The sequence below is a fragment of the Macaca mulatta genome, chromosome 16, assembly GCF_049350105.2.
Source record: "Macaca mulatta isolate MMU2019108-1 chromosome 16, T2T-MMU8v2.0, whole genome shotgun sequence".
Classification (NCBI taxonomy): domain Eukaryota; kingdom Metazoa; phylum Chordata; class Mammalia; order Primates; family Cercopithecidae; genus Macaca; species Macaca mulatta.
The window spans coordinates 70,053,298-70,079,734 of NC_133421.1; the positions used below are offsets into that span (position 1 = coordinate 70,053,298).

The window sequence follows — 26,437 nt, forward strand, 5'->3', positions numbered from 1 at the left end:
TCATTTCTAAACTATTAAAAAATCTATTTGGGGCCTGCACAGTGGCTCATGCCTGTAATCCCAGCCTTTTGGGAGGCCGAATTGGATGGATCACTTGAATCCAGAAGTTTAAGATCAGCCTGGGCAACATGGCCAAACTACATCTCTACAAAAAGTTTAAAAACTAGCCAGGTGGCGTGGTGCATGCCTGTAGTCCCAGCTACTCAAGAGGCTGAGTTGGGAGGATCATCTGAGCCTGGGAAGGTTGAGGCTGCAGTAAGCCGTAATCACACCACTGCATTCCAGCCTGGGCAACAGAGTAAGACTCTGTCTCAAACAAACAAACAAACAAAAAAATACATATATTTGTTCATTCCTAATAATCTGTCTTTGATAGTTCATCTTTGTGATTGTACTTTTTTATTTTTGAAAACATTACATATCATAACTGCTCTCTTTTTGGTTTCTAACAGTCTTTGGGGACCTAATTCTGGGAGTTTATTGTTGACTGTGCTGCTGGCTGTCTGTTGAGTCTGTTGTGGACTCTGTCACTCTGTCATGGTGGCTTTTCTTCTGAAGGGTTTGGTGATCTTAGATGCTGAATTTATTGTTTGAACTGAATTAGTTGGAAGTTCTGTATACATACAGTGGGAATTTAGTATGTTTTCCTGGAATCACTTCATTCCCTCTTTGAGTTCTCAGCTTGGGGAGGAAGCTTCAGGTTTCCTATCCCAGCCTTGCTGCTGGCCTGCCCCTCTGCCTACCTCTCACTCAGGTACCAGCTTCACTCAGTCCCCCACTTCACTCAGTCTCCCCAAATCTCCCCCTCCGCTTTTTTTTTTTTTCTTGACAGAGTCTCGCTCTGTGACCCAGGCTGGAGTACAGTGGCATGATCTCAGCTCACTGTAATCTCTGCCTCCTGCGTTCAAGTGATGCTTGTACCTCAGCTTCCTGAGTAGCTGAGATTACAGACGTGCACCACCACACCCGGCTAATTTTTTTGTATTTTTAATAGAGATGGGGTTTCACCATGTTGGCCAGGCTAGTCTCGAACTCCTGACCTCAGGTGATCCGCCTGCCTCCCAAAGTGCTGGGATTACAGGCCTGAGCCATCACACCTGGCCACCCTCTTCAAACAAAATATGGGCATTTCCATTGGCCTAGGTCTTCACCTTGCCTACTTTATTGACTTACATTACTTACCTGGTCCCTGGAGACATAGACACATTTGTCACCCTTAGAGCTCAACCAAATTGTATTGAATGCATTTATTTGGCAATTTGTGCCTGTATTTTAATCTTCATCTCACATATGTGTTCTATTTTCCTAACTAGGTTGAAATAAGTTATCTGATGTACAGAATCCTGTTAAGTATTTTTCTTTCTTTCTTTTTTAAAAATTTTGAGACAGGGTCTTGCTCTGTCACTGAGGCTGGAGTGCAGCGGTGCAATCACAGTTCAGTGCAACATCCACCTCCCAGGCTCAAGGGATCCTCCCACCTCAGCCTCTTGCCTAGCTGGAACCACAGGTGTGCACCACCATGCCCAGCTAATTTTTCAATTTTTTTCTAGAGACAAGGTCCTGCTATGTTGCCCAGGCTGGTCTCGAACTCCTGATCTCAATCTATTGTCTGGCCTTGGTCTCTCAACGGGCTGGGATTGCAGGTGTGAGCTATTGCGCCCCGTCAACTATTTTTCTTTAAATTACTTTTTGGTTGAGGCCGGGCACGGTGGCTCACGCCTGTAAACCCAGCACTTTGGGAGGCCGAGATGGGCCTCCCCATAATGAGGTCAGATCGAGACCATCCTGGCTAACACGGTGAAACCCTGTCTCTACTAAAAATACAAAAAATTAGCCGGGCATGGTGGCGGGCACCTGTAGTCCCAGGTACTCGGGAGGCTGAGGCAGGAGAATGGCGTGAACCCGGGAGGCGCAGCTTGCAGTGAGCCGAGATCGCGCCACTGAACTCCAGCCTGGGCGACAGAGTGAGACTCGGTCTCAAAGAAAAAAAAAATTACTTTTGGTTGTCACTTATCTCCATAAATATTAATATATGTTTATAAAATCTTTCTCTTATCTGAAGAGCTGACCTCAACCACTCAGGGTTGAGTCCCTGTGATAAGGTTTCAGGGTGCCTGAAATGTCTTCATGATTCGTCCCCTGGGCTAAGCTGAAAGCTAGTGACATGTCAGGTCAATAAATTAAGGTTATTTCCCGATAATACAAACATGTAACACCGTGAAGTAGGTTTTAGACAAGATTCCCTCTTTTCCACGGCAAACGAGGTCCTAGCTAAGGCATTGGGAAGGTGGCGGGAGATTGGAAGTGCAGTAGTTGCGTTCTGGAGTTTACTGAGGCTTTCCCAGTGGGGATTCCACGCAACAGGTCTTAGGACGCCCTTCCCTCAGGGCGTGGCTCCTGGCACAGATCCACAGCGGTTGTCATCGGAGTCAATTTCAGGACTCCAGCTCCAAGCTTCGGAGTTCCCTAAATTCTGGGGGCTTGTCTGCTTGTCTCCCCCAACTAATTTCCCTCCGTCGCTGGCGCTGCCCGGTGCCTTCGGTCGCTCGGGCGGCCCCTCTCCGCGACTTTTTTTTTCTTTCTCTCTCTGGCTCTTTCAGCATCAGTTTCCCGATGGGGCGAGAGGGCAATAATACCTGGGGGCTCCCCTGCCTTCCTCTCCCAGCCGCAGAAGGGGAGATGCGGGGAGGAGGTCTGGCCGGCTTTGGGCTCCAGACGGAGGCTGTGGTCTCCGAAGGCCTTTGACAAGGGGCATTTCGCGAACTGCATGCCCCTCTCAGCCGCGCCACCGGCGCCCGGAGTCCAGCCGCGCCGCGCCGCGCGGAGTGCGGGCGCTCCGGGCTCCCGCCCGGGACTCTACACTCCCGCGCTTCCCGCAGCGCCGCCGCGTAGCGTCGCTGCGTCCCAGGCTCTCCCGCGGTGCAGCTCACGTGACCCCGCTCTGGTAGAGGGAAGAAACAAGATAGCGGCAGAAGGCGATCCGGCGTGGGGCCGCAGCAATTCTGATTGAGCCTTCTCCCTCCAGCCGCTTCCGCCGGCCGGGCCCCTCCCGCCCGGCACCGCGGGCCTCCCCACCCGCCCCAGCATTGCCCACCGCCCCCACTGCGCCCGCCCCTTCCCCTCCGCTTTACCTTCTCCCTCCTGCCTAGGCTCCAATCGGAGGGGCAGGTGGACAGGCCGCCCAAGCAGCCCGCGGCTCCCGCTGCGGAGCCCTGCCACCGCCGCCACGGCCCACGTCTGGACCCATCGAGGGTCTTCGCTCGCGGCACCGCGGTAGCCTCCGGGGCAGATGGGCCGCAGGCCAGGCTGAGATGGACCCCAAGACGCGGCTGAGCTCGCCCAGCAGGGGCAGCAGTAGCCGGAGGAAGCCGCCGCCGCCGGTCCCCCGCCCCCACGACTCTCCCATCCCTCCGCGGCAGCACCAGCGCCCCCGGGCGGCGGCCGGGGAGGGACGGGGGGCGAGGAGGCGGGGGCGGCCACCTGGCCGGGACCATCGTGGCCCTGAGGGCCGTCACCAAGGTGGTGCACAATGACCACGACAGCGAGAAGGAGGAAGAGGACGGCCACACCGAGGAGACCCAATGAGGAGGATGAGATGGAGGAAGACGATGATGACTCCGATTACTCGGAGGAGCTGGAAGACGACGACGACGACGACGCCAGTTACTATATGGAAAGCAGCTTCAGGAGCCATAGTACCCACAGCAGCACTCCAGGTACCCACTCAGCGCAGTTGCCGCAGACTCCTTCCCCACCTCCTCTGCCCTCCCCCCTTGCTCAGTCCTGTACTGTGCATCCTGCTCCGGTCTCCCCCCAACCCCGCCGACCCCCCAAACAGAGAAAAACTGGATTTACAAGAGGAAAGAGGTGCATTGTTCAAAATGGAGATTGAATTGTTGCAGTTTGAGGCCGCACTCGCTCGATCTCTCTCACACCCCCTCAACTCCCTCTTTTCCTCTTCAAAATGTGTGCAGTGCAGTGTCTCTGCGGGCAGGATAGAAACTTTGGCAAACACATATCCATTGCATTCATTTTTCTCCCCTTGTTTTGGTGTGGTTTTCTGGAATGAAAGCCTCTTGTTTTACAAACCTCTTTGCATTTCTAATGAGGTTTCCTTCGAATTTTTATTATATATCTGTTCCTTAAAAGGGAATTAAGGATTTGGACCGATCGTGGCACACAAATACACACAAAAACATGCTGTTTTCACACTCCTAACTGTGGTTTTTAAGTTGTGTTAAGGAAACGGATCATTTGGGTTAGTAGGGGAACCTTACCTGGTCTTGTGTGTTTGTTTTTATTCTTCGAGTGCTAATGGGCACGTGCAACAGTTGCTGGTAAGTGGCTGATTAAAAAGCAAAGCAGAAAGCCAAACAAGACCCAACCAAAGTTGGTAATTCATCTGATTCAAAATTGTTTTTGACTGTTAAATCAAAAATAAAAGTATAAGACCGCAGGAACGCGTGTCATAACTCATTTGATTGCTTTGCCTTGCTTGGGAAATGCGGTTTCGTGTCACCTGTTGTAGAAGATGTGTAGTTGATCATCTAGACATAATTGCCGAAGATAAACTTTTGGACCAACTTCTGCGTCAGTATCAGATTTCTTACACAGCGACTTTTTCTTTTCATTCTATTTCTGAGGAAAAAGCCCTCCCGAAATCCATAATGAATCTCTCCATGGCAATCCCTCTTCTGTTTTCACATGGAAAAGTTTCTGTGGGCTGGTAATGAGTTGCATTTTGTTAAACAACCCCCCCCCGCCCCCACCAAAGGCTGCTTTGTATTAAATACGTGGTTGCAATTTACTAAATTGTGAAATTAACCAAAGCAACAACCGGCAAGACTTTTCCTTTATAATTTTGCAAATCTAGATTAATTAAATTAGAATCTGGTTTTAAAAGCATTTCAAAAATAAGGTTTATGAGGAAATACTTGTGAGCAAACAGGACCCTTTTTTCCTTGAAGTGAGGTATGTCACCTCTTTCTCAGATCGTCTAGGGTAGAAGAAGTGGTTAAATTGAAAAGTTTCCATTTTTCTATAAATGCTTAAATACTTATTGGAGAAGTAGGGTAGTATTATATTAAGCCAAATGTAAACCCACGTAGGCTGTCCTAACATAAGCTGTAAAAAGGTAATTTCTGTTGCCCGATGGTCAGAATCGTTGCCAGACTTGTCCTGGGAGGCTGGCTGAAGAATGAAGGGAATGAATCAAGTATCAGGTGTTTATGTCTTATATGTAGAAAGGACTACATGTAAATTCTTGCCAACTTAGTTTTAGTACTTTTTTTTTTTTTTTTTTTTTTTTAGAGGAATCCTTGCTCTGTCACCTAGACTGGAGTGCAGTGGCACAATCTTGGCTCACTGCAACCTCCACCTCCCGGGCTCAAGTGATTCTCCTGACTCACCCTCCCGAGCAGCTAGGATTACAGGCACCCACCAGCACGCCTGACTAATTTTTGTATTTTTAGTAGAGATGGGGTTTTACTATGTTGGCCAGGCTGGTCTCGAACTCCTGACCTCAAGTGCTCTGCCTGCCTCGGCCTCCCTCCCAGAGTGCTGGGATTACAGGCGTGAGCCACTATACCTGGCCCTTAGATGTGTCTTTGTGCTTTGCATGCAAGTGTGTGTTAATAATGGACTTCTTTTGTAAAATAATTTTATTAATTATACAAGAAAATAATTTAGTGTATATTTATTTATTTATTTATTTATTTATTTTTGGACAGCGTCTCCTCTCAGGCTGGAGTTTGGTGGCGTGATTCCAACTCACCTCCTGGGTCAAATGATTCTCCTGCTTCAGCCTCCAGAGTAACTGGGATTACAGGTGCGTGCCACCATACGCAGCAAATTTTTGTATTTTTAGTAGAGACGGGGTTTCACCATGTTGGCCAGGCTGGTCTTGAACTTCTAAACTCAGGTGATCCACCCACCTTGGCCCCCCAAAATGCTGGGATTACAGGCGTGAGCCACCACCTCAGGCCAAGTATATTCTTTTGATATTAAAAATTAAAGTATTATAAAATTGAAAACCCAAACCACAATGAGATGCCACTTCACATTCACTAGCATGGCTGTAATTATTTTAAAAAAATAAAAATAAAAAGTATTGGGGAGGATTTGGGGAAAATGGAACCATTATATATTGTTAGCGAGAATGTAAAACCATGTAGCACTATGGAAGATACTTTGGCAGTTACTCAAAAAGTTAAACTTAGAGCTACTATATGACCTAGTAATTCTATTCATACATATATAGTCAAAAGAATTGCAAACAAATGGTCATGCAGAAACACATGCACATATGTATACAGCAGCATTATTCTCAATGACCAAAAGGTGCAAACAACCTACATGTGCATTAACTGATGAATGGGTAATGCAAATGTGATTGATCCATATAACAGATGTATTCTTCAGCCTTGAAAGGAAGGAAATTCTGATGCGTTACAACATGGAGAACCCTTGAGGGCGTTATGCTAAGCAAAATAAGCCAGTCACCAAAGGAGAAATACTGTGTGATTCCACTCACATGAGGTACTCAGAGTGGTCAGATTCATAGAGACAGAAAGTAGAAGGGTGGTTACCGTAGGCTGGGAGAAGGAGAGAATGGGGTTAGTGTTTAATAGGTACAGAGTTTCAATTTGGGAAGATGAAAAAGTTCTGGAGATTTGTTGTACAACAATGTGAATGTTCTTTCTTTTTTTTTTTTTTTTTTGAGATGGAGTCTCGCTCTGTCACCCTGGCTGAAGTGCAGTGGCCAGATCTCAGCTCACTGCAAGCTCCGCCTCCCGGGTTTACGCCATTCTCCTGCCTCAGCCTCCCAAGTAGCTGGGACTACAGGCACCCGCCACCTCGCCCGGCTAGTTTTTTGTATTTTTTTAGTAGAGACAGGGTTTCACCGTGTTAGCCAGGATGGTCTCGCTCTCCTGACCTTGTGATCCGCCCGTCTCGGCCTCCCAAAGTGCTGGGATTACAGGCTTGAGCCACTGCGCCCAGCCGTGAATGTTCTAAACACTACTGAATTGTACACCTAAAAGTGGTTACAGACAACCAGGTGTGGTAGCGGACGCCTGCAATCCCAGCACTTTGGGAGGCTGAAATGGGAGGATCACTGGAGTCCAGGAGTTCAAGACCAGCCTGGGCAACATAGCGAAATCCTGTCTCAACAAACAATGCAAAAATTAGCTAGGTGTGGTGGTATGTGCCTGTGGTCCCATTTACCTGTGAGACTGAGATGGGAGGATCACTTGAGCCCAGGGAGGTTGAGGCTGTAGTCAGCCATGATCACACCACTGCACTCCAGCTGAGACGACAGAGTGAGACCCTGTCTCAAGAAAAGAGGGGGGCAGTGATTAGAGTGTAAATTTTATGTTATGCCTACTTTACCACAATTTTAAAAAATTGTTTGAAAGAAGCCACACACAAAAGTCTTATTTAGTGAAATTGTGTGTTGTATGATTTCATTTATATGAAATGTCCCAAATGGGCAAATTACAGGAAGTCAGTAAATACTTGCCAGGAAATGGGAGAGGAAATGGGGAGTAGGGCCAGTGATTCTCGGGTGATGAAAATGTTCTGGAATTAAATAGTGGTGACGGTTGTACAACCTTGTGAATACTATACTAAAACCCACTAAATTCTGCACTTATTTAAAAGGGTGAATTTATGGTATATAAATTAATTATATCAATAAAAATTAACAAAAAGGTATGGTATGAGGAATTGGGAAAACATTATATGTATATATATGCCTTAAGTCTTTAATCAGTTCCCTTTGTCCTTTCTGCAACAAAGTTATACCCAACCGATACTATTTTATCATAAGGTGTGCAGTCCAGAACTATCTGTATATCTTTATCTCTCTCCGTATATGTATATCTCTGTATCTATATCTCTCCAGAAAAATCTGCAAAATAGCTTGGTGAATTTTCTTTTTGATTTTAACACTTAACATTTTTTTGGCCAGTCGTGGTGACTCACACCTGCAATCCCAGCACTTTGGGAGGCCAAGGTGGGTGGATCACTTTAACCCAGGAATTCAAGACCAGCCTGGGCAACATATCAAGACCCCTTCTTTACAAAAAATACAAAAATGAGCCAGGCGCACGTGCCTGTAGTTCAGCTACTTGAGAAGCTGAGGCAGGAGGATCATTTAGGCCCAGGAGGCAGAGGTTGCAGCGAGCCGAGATGGTACCACTGCACTCCAACCTGGGTGACAGAGCCAAACTTTGTTTCAGAAAAAATCTAGCCTCCCAGTGGCTTATTCCTGTAATCCCAACACTTTGGGAGGCCTTTAAGGCAGGAGAATGCCTTGAGCTGAGGAGTTTGAGGCTGCAGTGAGCTGTGATTCTGCCATTGTACTCCAGCTTGGGAGACAGAAACAGACCTTGTCACAAAAATAGATTAATTAATTTAATTAAGTAAATTTCTTTTCTTTCCTTTCTTCCTTTTTTTTTTTTTTTTTTTTTTGACAGGGTCTCACTCTTTCACCCTGTCACCCAGGTTGGGGTGCAACAGCTCAATCTCAGCTCACTGCAACCTCCACCTCCCAAGTTCAAGCGATACTCCCAACTCAGCCTACCAAGTAGCTAGGACTACAGGTGCACACCACCATGCCTGGCTAATGTTTTTTGTTTGTGTATTTTTTGTAGAGATGGGAGTTTTGTCATGTTGCCCATATATTTGTAGAGATGGGGGTTTTGTCATGTTGCCCAAACTCCTGGGCTCCACCCACCGATCCACCCACCTCAGCCTCCCAAAGTGCTGGGATTACAGGTGTGAGCCATTGTGCCTGGCCAATTTTTTCCTTTTACTGTGTGCGTCTGTGGTTCCACAACTTCCTTTTTTCCCCTGTTCTCTATGGACCTTCTACTTCATTTGGACTCTGCTTAGATTGGCCTAGTTTTCTCTTTAATCAAATCTTCAGGAAGCAATTTATTACATTAAAAATGATCTAACAAGCTTTATTTTTATCATTGTTAAAAATCCTGTTTTGAATAACACAACCACAAAGTAAAGAATGTTATCATTGATTTAATCAGTAAAAAACAATACTTAACAATAAAATTTTTCAAACACGGCTCCAGGTCATCCAGACGACTTAGCTTGGGCTCAAGTTATCTTCCTTTGATGCCCTTCTCTTCTTCCAACGAATCTGTTTTGGAAGAAAACACAATTAAGATTATCCATCACAACAACCACTATCTCCAAATCTGTATTCATTCCTTTTATTCATTATAAGTCTCATCTACCTGATGGGATAACTTTTTTGAAGACAGGAATTGTATGCTGTTCAACAGAGCTTTGATTCGTCCACAGTTCAGTCATCCTTGCTATCTTGCGGGGGACTGGTTCTAGGATACCGCCCCCACACCATACCAGAATCTGTGGATGCTCAATCCCTTACATATAATGGTGCAGTATTTGCATATAACCAACACACATCCCCCATATACTTTATTTACTTACTTAGAGACAGGATCACCCTCTGTCGCTCAGGCTGGAGTGCAGTGTCACAATCACAGCTCACTGCAGCCTCAACCTCCTGGGCTCCAGTGATCTGCCCACCTCAGCCTCTTGAGTAGCTGGGACTACAGGTGCATACCACCACACCTGGATTTTTTTTTTTTTTTTTTTTTTTTTTTTTTTTTTAGTAAAGACAAGGTTTCACTATGCACCAAGGTTGACCTCCCAAAGTGTTGGGATTACAAGTGTGAACAACCGTGCCTGGTCCCAGGTACTTTAAGTCATCACTAATAAAATGTATCAATATTGTACAATGGTGACAGTTGTTATACTTTTTATTTGTATTTTTGTTTCTTTTTTCAAGTATTCAGCCTCATCCAGTTGAATCTGAAGATGTGGACCTGCTGATGAAGAGGGCTAACTGTATCTAACTTAGGATCTTGCATGCAGCTAGCACTTAATACATTTTATTGACCGTTTTAGCTAACATTCAACAGACGATTCCTAACAAAAAACTCTTAAAAGTAGGACAAAAAGGAAATCTGAGTCCTTCCTCTAAAGTGGCTGGAAAACCAGCCTGGGCAACATAGCGAGACCTTGTCTGTACAAAAAAAATTTTTTTAATTAGCTGCCTGCCTGTAGTCCCAGCCACTCAGGAAGCTGAGGCAAGAGGATCCCTTCAGCCCAGGAGTTTGAGGTTACAGTGAGCTAGATTACACCATTGCTGTCCAGCCTGGGTGACAACAAGGCCCTGAAAAAGAAGAAAAAAAAGGAAAGGAAAAAGGAAAGGAAGGAAAGGATGTAAGTATTGAAAAGGAAGAGACAAAACTATCATTATTTGCATATGAAATGATAAATGTTAGACAGTCAAAGAAGCCCAAGAGAATCAACTAAGATTTTAGTGGAAGCAATATGAGAATTCAGTATGGTGGCTAGAAGCAAAATCAAGAGAGCAGCACACAAATCTCAAATACTTTTCATATGTACCACCATTAACTAATTAGAAAATGGAAGAAAGATCCCATTTACAATGGCAATGCAAATGTATGAAGTATTTAGGAACAAAAATACAAAGATCTTTTATCTGACAAAAGATGTGTAAGATCTATATGATGGAAATCCTAAAATTCTTCTGAAAGACATTAACAAGAAATGAATACATGACATGAAATACCACGTTCCTAGAATGTTGTACAGATGTCAGTTCTCAAATTAATCTACAAATTTAATGTAATCCTATTAAAATCCCAATATAGTTTTTGGTGGTGGCTGCTTTTGAGACAGGGCCTCGCTCTGTTGCCCAGGCTAGAGTGCAGTGGTATGACCACAGATCACTGCATTCTAGACCTCCCTGGCTCAAGCAATCCTCCCACTTCAGCCTCTAAAGACTCTCATATGGTGTCCAAGAAATGGGGACAAATCTCACGAAGGGACTAGGCTCAGGAGGGCTGGATATTCAGGGAAGGTTTCAAGCAGAAAGATGAACTTGACTTGACTTTGGAGAGATTCATGGGACTCCCACAGGCAGAGTGAAGGGCATTTTAGATGGACAGATGCACAGACCAGAGCAGAAATGCGGATGGTGTGACTGGGGTATGGTAAGGGGCTGCTCTGGCTGGAATGGAGGGCTGCCACAATAATGGAAATGGTAAATGAGGCAAGTAAGGTTGGACCGGTAGCATAGCGTCAAGGGTGCCAGCTTATTAAATCACTTCCAATATGCTAGCAGTGGCCTCTTGGGAAAAGTAATACATTATGTAATTGAACAAAAGGCAAACAGAGGGAAGCTCCAGGAATGGGCACTGTGAACAGGACTCGCCCCAGAGTAGCCAGATGTAGGCTTTAGATATGTTGATGCAGGTTGAGCATCTCTAATCCAAGGGGGATTGTCCCATATGGTGTCCAAGAAACGGTGACACATCTCACAGAGGGCCTAGGCTCAGGAGGGCTGGAGTATGAGATGCTCCCCTCCCCTGTGAACTTAAAAATGTGGCCAACAATTTTTTTTTTTAAATGGCTACTCTGTAGTGCTTTAACTGGAGCTATTTAGACAACACCTTACACACTGGAGAAGGACGATACTGTGTGAACCTAATAAGTCTACAAGACAATACTTCTCTCTATTGGCTGTCTCCTTCCTCTCCAGGGTGACGACAACTCCGTGAGGTGGAGATTATACGTCTCTCATCATTTCAGCAACAAGGAAATAAATTAGTGGCAGAGTAAGGGTGACTTGGTGAGTACATCCAATTGTTGACATCGTTTTGGGTGGGACAAATTTTGCTATTATATCAACTTAACTTCTTAAAATAATCTAGCGGGATTCACTTGGTTTCAATTCATAGAAATCTCCTGGAAGTGAGGTTTCTTTAAAATCCTGGAATATACACTACAGTAAAAGAACAAAGCGTACCTCAGCCTTAAACGACTGAAGAAGAATGTCAAGTAGCAGCAGGTGGGAAAGTGGCTTTGGTTTTCAGTTTGTGGGCTCTGAATCCACGCAAAGACAGCACTGCATTCTGAAAACCTGAATTAATTATTGTCCTTACCTCAATGAGGCAGCAAATTATAATTAAAGTCGTTAGAATTTCGGTCACAAATAATGCCAAGATGAGTTTGTTGTTATAGCCATATCCTGGAACTTCTTTCGTGAGCTTAACCAAAAAAAAAAAAAAAAAAAAGGAAAGAATAATTAAAAAAAAACAAAGAGAATGAAAGCTAACTTTTCAAAACCCCAGTGTTCCAGGTGAGTAGCTTACTGGTTCTTTTTTATTTTTGTTGAGATGGGATCTCACTGTCACCCAGGCTGGAGTACAGTGGTGTGAACACAGTTCACTACAGACTCGACTTCCCTGGGTTCAGGTGATCCTCCAACCTTAGCCTCCCCAGTAGCTGGGATTACAGGCATGTGTCACCATACCCAGCTAATTTCTGTATTTTTTGTGGCGACAGGGTTTCAGTATGTTGGCCAAGCTGTTCTCAAACTCCTGACCTCAAGTGATCCACCCACCTTGGCCTACCAAAGTGCTGGGATTACAGGCGCGAGCTACCACCCCTGGTCTACAGTTCATCTTGTGCACTAATCTATTTCACCCTCTACATGAGCAAAGTGGGAGATCACCGTCATGGCCGAAGTTACATGACCAGGACGAGCTATGGCCTAGGAGTCCCAGGTTCTCCTGTGTGGGCACTTTCCTGGAATACACTAAATGATGGGAAATCTGGGTCTCATGTTTCTGTGTGGTCCTCACCTCACTCAACTTCTGCTCTTTCTGTTCACTCTGGGCTTCCATGCTCTCATTAATATAGTTCTCAGTTTTCCACTGTTCCGTATCCCATTCTGCCTTGGACGCCTTTACTTCCTGCTGCTCACGGAGAAGCTTCATCAGGAGGCCTGTCCTGGAGATGAGCTTGGCACAGGTCAGTTGCACACGGGTGTCAGAGCAGTCCATCTTTAAGGTCCGGATTACATGAGAAATGAGCTTTCTCACATTGTTGTTGGGGATGAGGGACCGTAGCTGCTCGGTTAGCTGATTTTCAAACTGATCACCTGCAGACGAGAGCAACAGGTAATTGAAGCTTTTGGGCTCGGGGGACAGGTCAGTGCCCACATTGTTGTATTCCCATTGTGTCTGATTAGTTCGTTTAACAGCTGGCCCTAAGTTGAACGCAGTCCCAGCGGAATCTGCCTCAGGAGGAGGATTGTAGGTTGTGTTTTCAGAGATGGTGCCTTCCGGCATAGTAGTGTTTTCCATAAAAATGTTTTCTTCAGAGGCATTTCTTGCAGTTGTGTTCTTTACATTAGTGTCCTCTATAACACGTTCTGAAGGATCAAATAGTTTAGGAAAAGGATTTTCCTGAGGACTCCAGTCTCCTAAAGATGAAAAAGTCCCTTGTGAAAGGGAATTTATGAGGCTCTTCGCTGCAGAGAACAGCGGCCTCTTTGCAAGCATCAGTCTATCGAGATAACTTTCCTTTCTCAACTTTCTAATCTTTTTGACCTTGGGTGTTGTGTGGGCCACGCGGGAGCGAGTTTTATGATAGCGGTAGTTTTTTCTGGAATGTATGATTGGTTTAGCAGCCTTCATACTTTTAACTCTAGCCTTTGCATTTTCTAAAATGAAAATGGCGTGGGTTAAGTCTTTCGATCTGTCTCTGACCTCAGGTAGGGCTTTTGCAGGGGTGGAGGCAGAAGGCTCGCCCATGGAGAAGGGTTTCAGCACAGAAGACACTGCTGCGTTAAGCTCTTGGGTGAACGAAGGCTTGGTGTAGACGGTGTTTCCCGCTAACTTCTCACGCCCCTGCTCTGTGTGAGGCTGTTCCAGCTCCCTTGAGACCGGGCTCCCGAGCCTTTTTTCTTGGGCAGCGCTCTCCACAAATGCCTGCGCACCCTCTTCCCTCCTGGTGCTCTGCTTTCCCACCTCTTTGAAGTGCCTTTTCTGGATGCTCCTTGGGCCCGTGAGGACTCTGTTCACTCTCTGCAGGTTGTTGCCTACACTTTGAATCTTTGCCAGGCTGTTTTCCTGTGGTTGGACAGTTTCTAATTTCTTTTCAAATATTTGGCGTTTAAATTTGTTACCTAGAAGGCTGGACTGCATAAGCATGGCAGTTTTTTTGTCCCTTTTAACTTCATTGATTTTTTCTTGTTTTTCCGCATCTAGTATCTTTTCTAGCAAATATAGCTTTCTCAATTTATTTTCATAAGTTGAGTTGTTGGATGCAGGTTGAAGAGAGGGGCTGTTTGTATTGTTTTTCAAAATACTCAGGGGCCTATCGCGATCTTGCACATTTGCAAAAAGCAGTTTAGTGAACGGTAACAATATTGATTCCGCATCTAGATTTCCTTCTGAGAAATACGGCAAGATGTAACTTAGTGCACTGATAACCTCACTCTCGTCATTGGTGTCTAGCTGCTCACTCCCAAAGCCTGACAAGTTGATGTCACTGCTGTCTGAGGGCGCTTCGGCTCAATAGTCAGCTCAGTGCTCGTGTGCTTCTTCCGGGCTTGTAACACCTTCATGAACGCTCCTTCTGGATTCCCTACAGATGCTTCTTCAGCTGTGAAAAAAGAAGAGACTGTTTTGATCATGAAAGATGATGGGACGGCATGCATCAGTCCACAGCTGTACGCCCCAGTCACACAGAGTAGGAGTCAGCAAACATTCGAGTGCCATTCAGAGAGGAGAAACACACACCCAATCCTAAACCTACGAAACGGCAACAACAAAAGGAGAAAAGACATCTTTTGAAAACATGGCCACCTACTTGGAACATTCCATAGTGTGACATAGAGTAACTCTGCTTAGGATTATTCCGTTGATCCCCAGGGGCCAGTTGCCCAGTGCTCAGTCAAAGCCCAAGGTGGAAGACAAGTGCTTCCCTGATGAGCTGGCCTCTCTGCAGACTGCTCCGTACCCTGTGCTGTCCTGCCTCACATGCAGAGAGAGTACAAGGCTCCCTTTCTCCTTGTCCTCAGTGTACCCATGTTCTTGCTACCATCACAGCTGAATGCAATGGAAGGCGGTCCTCTGAAAGGAGCAGGGTGGAGATGCTAACGTGGAGAGCCCCTCCCATTGCTGATAGATCCTCATCTGGCACACGCTCCACCCACCCACCCCATTCTCTGCTCCCACATGCCGTAGCCCCATCACAGAAGACATGACGTGGAAAAAACACCGTGTCCACCTTAATTCTTTTCTTAAATTTGGACAGGGATCCAGGGTGTAGGTTAAGGGATTTTTAATTTGCCAGATTGTATGCTATGCTTATGTTGTTGAATGTAGAATGAATCTATGGTATGACAGCAGTTTCTGGATAAACATTACTTGAGGACCTAAAATGCAGAAGGGAAAAAGCAACTTTTATCAGTTGCCTACTTTGCTTTCATTTTATCTCTAATATTCTGGATGGGGAACCATCCAAAGCTTCTGACTGCATGAAGGTCAAGTGTGCCCGTGTGCAGCTGGCTTTCTTTTCCAGAATTAAAAGTATTTTAGGTGGTGCTGAGGGTCAGAGGAAGAAGTAAAGATTGTAAGAAAGGAGAAACATGGGCTTGGGGAGAACCCAGGATTGGGACAGAAGACCTGGCACAAGGTACAGCACTTAGCACCTCTGATCTTGTTTTTCCTCATCTGTAAAAGGAGATTACCAATGCTTTTCTGCCCACCTCTTGGGGAGAAGGGAAGAATATAATTGGTTAAAAAAAAAGTTTTGAAAAATAAGCAACACTGTCTTTATATAAGTAGCCAAGCATTATTAATTATCCACCCCATATCACTCATAGATACCTGTATTCAAGCTATCTGGACATGAAAGCAGTCACATTTTAGAAATCATGAAGTTGGTGCTAATAAACCTAATCTACAGAAACACTCCTGAAAGCACTTGTGCCTTTGTTCTGTGAATGGAAAGGTTTGAATTCAGAGCAAGTTCAGCGTTGGATGGTCTAAGCTTGGAAAAGCCCTCCATTCCATTAGAAGAGCCAGGCAGCAATTTCTGGTTATGGAACCAGAAACTCTCAGGCTTCAAATAAAACAGCATCACTTGTACTCTTATAAACCTGTAAAAACAAAAAAATCAAAACCAGATCTACATCTGTCCTGTAAGGCAGAGAGTACTTGAGACCCCATGGATATAAAACCAGTTTACAAACTACATTGCACTATATGAATAATTGTCACTGGAGGCAAAGCACCAAGCAGAGAGCACAGTACACAGTGTGTGGATGTTAATGTTATTCCCTAGTCTTCCCATTCCTTTGTCTTGGTCCTTTGTGCATATGGAACCGTTCTATTATTACATTTTGTAATAATAACTGAGAACCTGACTCTCAGCAAGGGAATAGTTCAGAAATTGAGGGAGTTTAACTCTGAATGAGTAAATAAAATAAAGCAATTATATCATTAACTTACAATTTTATCATCATTAAAAATAAAACGTTTAAAAACAAATACTTAAAATAATGTAACAATTGATCACCAGGCAATTTGGACTCACGACAATGTATGGTGTTTGTCAGACATGCACTGTTGCAATGCAGCTTGACTGTCTTGCAGACAACCTCAATGCTGTTTTTAAATTGGCAGAGGCAGCAGGCCATACGGCTAGGTAAGATCCTATAGATGAAAACACAAAACATTAGTGGTAAAGCGGTTGAGTAGGTAAAGGAGGCAGGCCAATGCTACCACAGGGGTGGGCAAAAAGGTGTTACTGAGGCCCGTGGACTGGACAGTTGGGTAGGAACTAGAAGGCCAATAGGAAGGAGGGCAAAGGTACCCAACCAAACAGTAAGTATGGCAGTGAGTACGGTATGCCTAGAATAAAGGTGGTTGGGATTAGAATTGGGTGACACTGATCAGTAGTTTAATTCAGAAGTATTTCTTCCCAACTCAAAAGTCTCACTTTGGGCTGAAAGTACACAGGAAGAAGGTAGACTTCTAAGAAGAGTCACAGGGTTTCACCATGTTGCTCAGGCTGGTGTAGAACTCCTGGACTCAAGCAATCCTCCCACCTTGGCCTTCTGAAGTGCTGGGATTACAAGTGTGAGCCACTGCAGCCAGCAAAATAATTACAATGGAGAGATCTGGAAGATCACCTTAATCAAGTGATCAAATTTAGTATTATAGGCGATCTGCTGTTACGAGGCAGGAAGGATACATTACCTATGCAGTATTTTTCCCAAAAATGAGGAAACTGACAAATCCAGATTGTGGGACATTTACAAGACAACTATCTTTGACTCTTAAAAAATCCAATGTCATGAAAGATCAAAGAAAGTAGAGGAATGTTTTAGATTAAAGGAAATGAAGACATGACATGCAGTGCCTGATTTTCAATTGGATTCTATACTATTCTTTTCATCTTTCTGGTATGTTTAAATTTTTTTCAAAATGTAAATTTGGGCAGAAGAGATAACCAAGACAATTGATTAATTTATTGCTATGGCTTATTGGGGGCAGTTTCAGAGAGATAAAGACAATCCCTGTAACTGGAGTAAAAGGTTAATCTCAGGGAGTATAGCATGGTCATTAAGAATACAGATTCCACAGCCAGACTGGGCTTAAATCCCTGCTCCGCTAATAATATGAATTTGGGCAAATTGCTTAATCTCTGTTCCTCGACCTAGTCATTATAATAGTACCTACCACTAATGAGTTTTGAGGATTAAATGAATCAATACCTGAAAAATGCCTGGCACACAGTGAGTGCTCAATAGCAGTTAACTACTATAATTATTATGTTGCAGAGGTTGTGGGGGGCCTTTTCTGAGTCCTCCAAGAGGGTGGCTTTATTAGGGCCACATTAAGACTGTGGAGACAGAAGAGTGTTTCATGGATACATGAAGCCTATGAGTTGGGGGTACAATGTATAGAAGTTTTAGATTAAAACTGCATTAAGTTGGCCTGATACATCTTTCAAACCTTATAGAGGAATAATCACAAGTGACTAGTATTATTCCTTTGGGTCCAGTGGAAGCCTCTGATCTTCATGTGGACTGGACCCAGAACCGTACCCCAGCATTTTATTATACAGCAACCTTAACTCTGACACAAAGATGTTTCTTTTGTTTGTTTTGAGGCCGGGTCTCGCTCTGTTACACAGGCTGAGTGCAGCGGTGCAATCTCGGCTCACTGCAGCCCCTGCCTCCTGTGCTCAAGTGATCCTCCCACCTCAGCCTCCTGAGTAGCTAGAACTACAGGTGTGTGCCACCATGCCTGGCTAATGTTTGCATATTTTGTAGAGATGGGGTTTCACCATGTACTCCAGCCTGATCTCGAACTCCTGAGCTCAAGCAACCCTCTCTCTTTGGCCTCCCAAAGTGCTGGGATTACAGGCACAAGTCCAAAGGTTTTGTTACTCTTTTTCTGCCCCCAACTTTTTATTTTAAAGGTTTTATTTTTTTTCCTTTAAGCCTTAGGGTGGCTGGAAAGCATTTTCAAATGGTATAATGAACACCTGTATAACTTTCATCTAGAATCAACAATTGTTATGCTTTGCCACATTTGCTTTCCGTGTGTGTGTCTAATACATTTTCTGGACAAGCCATTTGAGAGTCAGTTGCAGACATAATGACCCTTCACCATTAAATACTTCAGTGTGCAGCCCCTAAGAACCAAGGCATTCTCCTACATAACCAGAATACTATCATCACCCAATGGAACTTAATATTATCATTGTTTACTATGTAGTCCATATACACATTTTCACAATGTCCCAGTCATAACATGGCTTAAACAAATTCAGAATCCAGTCAAACATCAGACATTGCACTTAGTGTTTATGATTCTTTAGTCTCCTTCAATCTAGAACTGTTCCCAGGATTGTTTTAAAGTATACTGACAAACCTTTGAGACTGTAAATGACCTGAGGTGTATGTTATCCTTACTTGAGAATAATTTTTCAATATGCATTAAAGATCATTACACATGAGCCAAGACTCAAATGCACTGGCCTACTTACTTTGTATATCAATGTGTAAACTCCTGAAGACTTCCAATAATGAACTCCCATAAGGCAGTTAGTTCAATGTCTTTATGGCCTTGGTGACAAATGGTTACAGAGAATGAGAGCTTTTTTCTATCCACTAATGGTCAAGAAAAAAGCAGACAGATCCTCACTGTCTTAGAGAATAAGTGAGAAAGCTGGTCGATGAAGAGGACTTCATCCAGAGAGGAAGGGATCTAGCTGACAGGGAAGATGCTGCAGGAGGCTGAGGGAAGTGAGGCTAGAGCAGTAAAACAGATCTGACAATGTGGTGAAGATAAGAGAGTGACCTGACAAAAATGAATGGAGCAGAGGGTGAAATGAAGGGCCCTTTCCATGCTAATCTTCTATAATGCCCTCAAGGAGCCTTAGCATAAATGAGTTTCTATTTAGCTTGCCATATGGTGGGGTGGTGGCACCCATTTAAGTGGCAGGAAATTGTGTAACAAACTCACAATAGGGCCCTGCAGGACCTTTTGTTTTTTTTTTTTTTTTTTTTAGACATGGTATTGCTCTGTCACCCAGGCTGGAGTGCAGTGGTGCCATCTTGGCTCACTGCAACCTCCACCTCCTGGGTTCAAGTGATCCTCCTGACTCAGGTTCCCTAGTAGCTGGGACTACAGGCGTGTGCCACCACACCTGGCTGACATATATATATATATAACCTGCAGAGAAGGCCAGGCACAGTGCCTCATGCCTATAATCTCAGCACTCTGGGAGGGTGAGGCAGGAGGATCACTTGAGACTAGGAGTTTGAGACCAGCCTGGGCAACATAGTGAGACTTCGTTTCTACAAAAAAATTAAAAATAAAAATAAAATTGAAAAAAAAAGATACCTCACATAATATATGCAAATTAACTCAAAATGGATCATAGACCTAAACATATACAATTTCTGGGAGAAGTTGTATATGTTTGAGGAGTTGTATATGTTTGAGGAGTTGTATATGTAATGAGGAGAAAATCTTTTTGACATTGGATTAGACAACAGGTTCTTAAAGATTTCTTAGGTAAGAAACGAAATATCACAAGCCATTTAAGAAAAAATTGCTTATTTAAAGCTGATCAAAATTAAAAACTTCTGCTCTTCAGAAAACAGTTTTATTTTTTACTTTTTTTTTTTGAGACAGAGTCTCGCTCTGTCGCCTAGGCTGGAGTGCAGTGGTGCAATCTCGGCTCACTGCAACCTCCACCTCCCAGGTTCAAGCACTTCTCATGCCTCAGCCTCCAGAGTAGCTGGGATTACGGGCGTGGGCCACCACACCTGGCAAATTTGCGTATTTTTAGTAGAGATGGGGTTTCCACACAACTGGAACACTACTCAGCAATAAAAAGGAGTGAATAGCTGTCCCTCGTTGTCTGCAGGGGACTGGCTCCAGGACCCCCTGCAGATACCAAAGTCCACAGCTGAAGTCTTTTATATGAAATGACATAATGTTTGTGTATAGCCTCAGGTATACTTTAAATACCTAATACAGGGTAAATGGTATGTAAATAATTATACTGTATTTTAAATTTTCTACTGTTTTTATTGTTGTTTTATATATTTTATTTTTTCCAAATATTCTCCATCCATGGTTAATTGAATCCATGGATGAGGAACCTGCAGATATGGAGGGCCAGCTGTTGTAATAGGTGCAACAACATGGATGGTAGCATATCTCAAAAAATCTTATGCTGAGTGAGGCCAGGCGAGGTGGATCACATCTGTAATCCTAGCACTTTGGGAGGCCGAGGCGGGCGGATCACTTGAGGTCAGGAGTTCAAAACCAGCCCGGCCAACGTTGTGAAATCTAGTCTCTACTAAAAATACAAAAATTAGCCAGGAGTGGTGGCATGCGCCTGTAATCCCAGCTACTCGGGAGGCTGAGGCAGGAATCGCTTGAACCTGGGAGGCGGAGGTTGCAGTGAGTCTAGGTCATGCCGCTGCACTGCAGTCTGGGTGACAAAGTGAGACTCTGTGTCTCAAAAAAAAGCTATGTGAAAGAAGCCAAACACATGCTCTATGAGTTCATTTATAAGACATTCTGGAAAAGGCAAAAGTAAAAAGTATAGGAACAGAAATCAGATTAGTAGCTAACAGGGGCTGATGGTGGCAGGAGGGGATTGACTACAAAGGGACATGAGGGGCCTTTTTGAGGCATCAGAAATGCTTTATATTGGGAATGTGGTGGTGGTTATGTAACTATACATTTGTCAGACTCATCAAACTGTACACTTGAAAAGGGTGAATGTTAGTATATGAAAATTACACCTCAATAAACCTGACTTAAGAAAATAATAAAACAAACCTAAAGAACCAACTAAGTGAAAATAAATCTAAGAAAAAAATAACTTACAGTTTTTCCAGTTCAACAGTCATCGTGAGAATGTTCTTAAGTGTTGTAAGTGGGACTTGCGTTGTTCCCATGTCTCTGAAGAAGAAAGACAAAACACTCATGATATGAACCCCAGTAAAAAATTCTGTACTTAAAAAGACATTTCAAGGACATGTGATTACTTCAATTTTGGCTTCTCTATAAAACAAGCCAGCTCAAGAGTTGCTGTAGAATTCCAGGGAGCTCTTATTAAAGAAATTTAAGTTGATTTGCATCATCAAATTAATGATATTCAAGAGCAGAGCTTACACCATTTTTATGATTATCTTCTCATTTTCATATTGCATTCACCATCGTATTTACTCTTTTCTTCATTTTTAAAATAATGAACACCTTTTCCCCTTTGTTTTCTTGGTTAAATAATATTTCTCCATGTGTCTACATGTTCCAAATCTATATGGGTTCTTCAACACTGTTCTCTTCCCTTGCTGTCTTGACAATTATACATTCTCTTTAATTTTTTTCTTTGCCAATAACTTTTTTTCAATAACCCAGTTAAAATTTAAATTATGACATTTTAGCCTAAATGCAAAATACTTAAGCTTTGATAAAAATTTAAAAAGCATAAATCATCTCATGACTTATGAGAGTACTATAGTACTTACAGATATTTTAATGCTGGCAATTTAAAGAGATACGGATCTTCAACAGTGGTGAGAGGATTGCGATAGAGAATTCTGAAAAATGGAATGGAATTCAAATAACCTGCATTTTCAATGTGTGAAACTGCATGAAAAGTTTATATTCATTTTTTGCTATGGAACTTGTAGGTTAAAAAAGAAAAAGGTGTTTTCTGTTTTTATCTAATCAATCACCATTAGACTCCATAAAGCGCTATTCCTCTGGGAACTACCCAGGTCTCTAGAAGATAAAGTAGAGGAGAGAACAAGGGGAAGAACTACAAGGTAAAAAAAGTGGATAGCAAAGAAAAAATATGCCACAGAACTTTTCAGGTCAAAAACCCTACAAGTGACTATGTTGGTAGGAAGTCCTGACTGTGTAGCAAACACTATTTCTAGCGTCCTCCATAATTCAAGTTGCTCATCACAATTCAAGTTGTTCATTTTTTATTTATTTATTTATTTATTTATTTTTTGTTTGAGATGGAGTCTTGCTCTTGTTGCCCAGGCTGGAGTGCAATGACTCAATCTCGGCTCACTGCAACCTCCACCTCCCAGGTTCAAGCGATTCTCCTGTCCTGCCTCAGCCTTCCAAGTAGCTGGGATTACAGGCGCCCGCCACCATGCCCAGCTAATTTTTGTATTTTTAATAGAGACGGGGTTTCACCATGTTGGCCAGGCTGGTTTTGAACTCCTGACCTCAGGTGATCTACTTGCCTCAGCCTCCCAAACTGTTAGGATTACAGGCGTGAGCCACTGCAGCTGGCTGCTTGTCTTTTATCTTTATGAAGTTTTTAAAATTTATGGTTTAATTTGCACAGTTAAAAAAAATAGGACCAATTCTTTTGCTTTATAGCCAAAGAAAAAGGAATAAATCTAACAGGAGGAACTGGTCAAAACCATACTCCCACTTTCTTCTTGTATGACATCACAGCCTTTCTTACATTGCATGTAATCACCTGCCACTTGTCAGTCTCCCGGACTATGAGCTCCTTGAGGGCACAGACCACAATTTTTTTTTTTTTTTTTTTTTTTTTTTGAGATGAAGTCTCACTCTGTCACCCAGGCTGGAGTGCAGTGGCGCAATCTCGGCTTACTGCAATCTCTACCTCCCAGGTTCAAGCAATTCTCCTGCCTCAGCCTCCCGAGTAGCTGGGATTACAGGTGCCCACCACCATGCCCTGTCATCCCTGTGCCTGGCATGATGTCTGAAATGTATTAGGCATTTAACAAATGTTTATTGAATAAACAAATGACATTCTGTTTATATGTCAATAAAATGAATACATTGATTTTGATGCAAATTTTTATTCCAAAATGCTGGAATCGATTTTCTTTTTAATTCTTTAAAGTGAACAAGAAAAAGAAAAGAAACAGGAAGAAATAGAAAATCTGCCTTTAGGTTAACCAAAGAATCATCATTGTACTTCTGCAGAAATTATTCAAATAATAATTATTACAGTGAGTATCTACTGGGTTGCCAGGTATTTGTGATTAGCATTTCACATTTAATCCTCACGATAACCTTATGTGGTAGATATTATTGCCCTATTTTTAAATGAGGAAACTGAGGCACAGAGAGGTTATATAACTTGTCCTAGGTCACCAAGCTATTAAGCAGCAAAGCTGTGATTTGAACTCGTGTGTTCAATCTGTATGAAGAAAAAGGGTTTACTTTAACCTTACTTTTTAAAAAATTTTTATTTTCGTTCTTCATTCTTTCTCTTTCTTTCTCTTTTTCCTTCCTTCCTTCCCTCCCCCTTCCTTCTTTCTCTCTATTTTATTTCTTTCCTTTCTCCTCTCCCCTCCCCACCAAAACAGGGTCTCGCTCCATTGACCAGGCTGGAGTGCAGTGGCGTGATCTTGGCTCACTGCAACCTCCACTTCCCCAGCTCAAGTAATCCTCCTTCCTCAGTCTCCCAAATAGCTGGGACGGTAGGCACGCACCACCACGCCTGGCTAATTTTTGTGTTTTTAGTAGAGATGGGAGTTTCACCATGTTGGCCAGGCTGGTCTTGAACTCCTGATCTCAAGTGATCCGCCTGCTTTGACCTCCCAAAGTGCTGGTGAGAGCCACTGGGCCCAGCCTTAATCTTGAGAAGACTAAATACAGAAATGCCTTTCAACCTTCTTCTCCTCTGGGAGGGCCTCTGTGAGAATTACAGTTTCTCATTAGCACTTCACAGCCACGCTTGCCTGTAGTTCCAACTGTTCAGGAGGCTGAGGCAGGAGAATTGCTTGAACCCGGGAGGCGGAGGTTGCAGTGAGCGGAGATCAAGCCACTGCACTCCAGCCTGGGTGATAGAGCAAAAAAAGATTTTATGTCTTTCCCCTAATCATTTCCCATGAGTAAATAGTTAATTAGTCTATGGGCAATTAGACTTTTTTTTTAAGGGACACATTCTCACTCACTGTGTTGGCCAGGCTGGAGAGCAGTGGCTATTCACAGGCACGATCCCACTAGTGATCAGCATGGGAGTTCTGACCTGCTCCATTCCCGAATGGGGCTGGTACACCCCTTTTTAGGCAACCCGGTGGTCTGTTCCTGGGAGGTCACCATACTGATGCTGAACTTAGTGAGGACACTCAATCAGCATAGCACGCTACAGCCCAGAATTCCTGGACTCAAAGGATCCTTCTTCCTTTGCCTCCTGAGTATCTGGGAATACAGGCATGTGCCTGGTGAGCCTTTAGAGATTTAAAACCATGTTGTAAATGACATCAGTGAAAATGGTGGAATAAAGACATCCAGAAATTCATCCCATCATAAAAGCAACAGCAACCAAAAAAATGGCACACACACACAAAAAAAAAATTGACCAGAATAAACTTTTTCAGAACTCTAGAAATTTAACCAAAGTCTGGGCACGGTGGCTCACACCTGTAATCCCAGCACTTTGGGAGGCTGAGGCAGGCAGATCATGAGGTCAGGAGATCGAGACCATCCTGGCTAACATGGCGAAAACCCATCTCTACTAAAAATACAAAAATTAGCTGAGTGTGGTGGCAGGCGCCAGCTACTTGGGAAGCTGAGGCAAGAGAATCACTTGAACCCGGAAGGCAGAGGTTGCAGTAAGCTGAGATCACGCCACTGCACTCCAGCTTGGGCGACAGAGCGAGGCTCCATCTCAAATAAATAAATAAATAAATAAATAAATAAATAAATACTAACGTGAATCTGCACCAATAAATAAGCACTGGCCAGGCGCAGTGGTTTAGGCCTGTAATCCCAGCACTTTGGGAGGCTGAGGCTGGAGGCTCACTTGAGGTCAAGAGTTTGAGACCAGCCTGGCAAACATGGTGAAACCCTGTCTCTACTAAAAATACAAAAATTAGCTGGGTGTGGTGTTGCGTGCCTGCAGTCCCAGCTACTCAGGAGGCTGAGGCACTAGAATTGCTTGAACCTGGGAGGCAGACGTTGCAGCGGGTCAAGTTTGTGCCACTGCACTTCCAGCCTGGGCAACAGAGCGAGACTCTGTCCCAAAAGAAAGAAAAAATAAGAAAAAAAGATACTTGCATAATTATAAATAATTGCAATAATTAAAAATCTAGTTGCATGCAATAGTTATAAACTTGCAATAATTATAAATCTAGTTGATGAACATAAAGTGTATAAAGATGTAATGTGTGACAATAACAGGATAAAGGAGGGGGTGAGAGTGGAACTTTAGAGAAGCAAAGTTTTTATATACTATTGAAACAAAGTTGGTATTAATCTGAACTACAACCTTATATAATTAAGATGAGGCTGAGACCACAAGTGTGCACCAACATACTCGACTAACTGTAAAAAAATTTCTAGAGATGGGGTCTCACTATCTTCCCCAGGCTGGTCTCCAACTCCTGGCCTCAAGCAATCCTCCTTCCTTGGTCTCCCAAAGTACTGGGATTATAGGTACGCACCATTGCATCTGGCCACAAACATTTTGTTTTTTTATTTTTCATTTTCCAAGACAGGGTTTCACTCTCTTTCCCAGGCTGGAGTGCAGTGGCAAAATCATGGCACACTGCAGCCCCGACCTCCCAGGCTCAAGAGATCCTCCTGCCTTAGCCACCTGAGTAGCTGTGACTACAGGCATGTGCCACCATGCACAGCTAATTTTTAAATTTTTTTGTAGAGATGAGGTCTCAATATGTTGCCCCACCTGGCCTTGAACTCCCGGGCTCAAGTAATCCTCCCACTGCAGCCTCCCAAAGTGCTAGGATTACAGGCATGAGCCACTGCACTCAGCACACAAATATTAAAAAAATCTCAAGTCAAGCAGCTAAACTTCCACTGGAAGAAACTAGGGAAAAAAGCTCTCAGCAACCTGAACCCAAAGAAAGGAAATAATAAATATTAGAGAAGAAATAAGTGAAATAGAGAATAGAAAAACAGTAGATAAAATCGACATACTTAAAGGTTGGTTTTTTGAAAATATCAACAAAACTGACAAACCTTTAGCTAGACTGACCAAGAAAAAAATACAGAAGACCAAATTATTAAAA

At 43.5% G+C, this 26,437-nt stretch overlaps 3 protein-coding genes and 1 long non-coding RNA gene across 5 annotated transcripts in view; 1 reads left to right on the top strand and 3 right to left on the bottom strand.

Moving 5' to 3' along the window:
- Nucleotides 1-15,839, top strand: part of LRRC37A (leucine-rich repeat-containing protein 37A3) — an 82,496-nt gene extending 66,657 nt beyond the window's left edge. The window contains exons 15-17 of one of the 2 annotated variants that reach the window (XR_013406979.1): nucleotides 5,730-5,827; nucleotides 11,615-11,704; nucleotides 12,421-15,608. Coding sequence is in view for 1 of the 2 variants with exons in the window: in XM_077972168.1 (XP_077828294.1) it covers nucleotides 14,515-14,717 (203 nt within the window). In the remaining variant the exon portion in view is untranslated. Of the gene's footprint in view, nucleotides 1-5,729; nucleotides 5,828-11,614; nucleotides 11,705-12,420 lie in introns of both variants that reach the window. The other variant, XM_077972168.1, reaches the window with a different exon arrangement.
- LOC114673216 (uncharacterized) lies at nucleotides 1,233-3,694 on the bottom strand. The gene is made up of 3 exons (XM_077969665.1): nucleotides 3,626-3,694; nucleotides 3,132-3,501; nucleotides 1,233-2,941 (listed from the first exon to the last, which is right to left on the bottom strand). The coding sequence occupies exons 1-3, from the start codon at nucleotides 3,692-3,694 to the stop codon at nucleotides 2,436-2,438; spliced, it is 945 nt and encodes a 314-aa protein (XP_077825791.1). The 3' UTR covers nucleotides 1,233-2,435.
- The window catches only part of LOC715097 (leucine-rich repeat-containing protein 37A3-like), a 38,258-nt gene continuing 20,841 nt past the window's right edge, over nucleotides 9,021-26,437 (bottom strand). Inside the window, 8 exon segments of the mRNA XM_077972173.1 lie at nucleotides 9,021-9,157; nucleotides 12,018-12,122; nucleotides 12,720-13,991; nucleotides 14,256-14,428; nucleotides 14,431-14,526; nucleotides 16,465-16,583; nucleotides 21,291-21,365; nucleotides 21,935-22,006. Coding sequence (XP_077828299.1) covers nucleotides 9,104-9,157; nucleotides 12,018-12,122; nucleotides 12,720-13,991; nucleotides 14,256-14,428; nucleotides 14,431-14,526; nucleotides 16,465-16,583; nucleotides 21,291-21,365; nucleotides 21,935-22,006 — 1,966 coding nt within the window. The 3' untranslated portion in view covers nucleotides 9,021-9,103.
- Nucleotides 23,669-25,118, bottom strand: LOC144335807 (uncharacterized). Its single transcript, XR_013406995.1, has 2 exons — nucleotides 25,047-25,118; nucleotides 23,669-23,777 (listed from the first exon to the last, which is right to left on the bottom strand). It is a non-coding gene; the product is annotated as an uncharacterized LOC144335807 (long non-coding RNA).

Excerpts from the sequence above, each read along its gene's own strand:
- LOC114673216 (XM_077969665.1), bottom strand. The coding sequence starts at position 3,694 with ATGGCTCCTGAAGCTGCTTTCCATATAGTAACTGGCGTCGTCGTCGTC. Across the intron at positions 3,502-3,625 it reads TCGTCTTCCAGCTCCTCCGA|GGCCACGATGGTCCCGGCCA; the intron begins GTAATCGGAGTC and ends GACGGCCCTCAG. Across the intron at positions 2,942-3,131 it reads GCCTAGGCAGGAGGGAGAAG|AGCGGGGTCACGTGAGCTGC; the intron begins GTAAAGCGGAGG and ends TCCCTCTACCAG.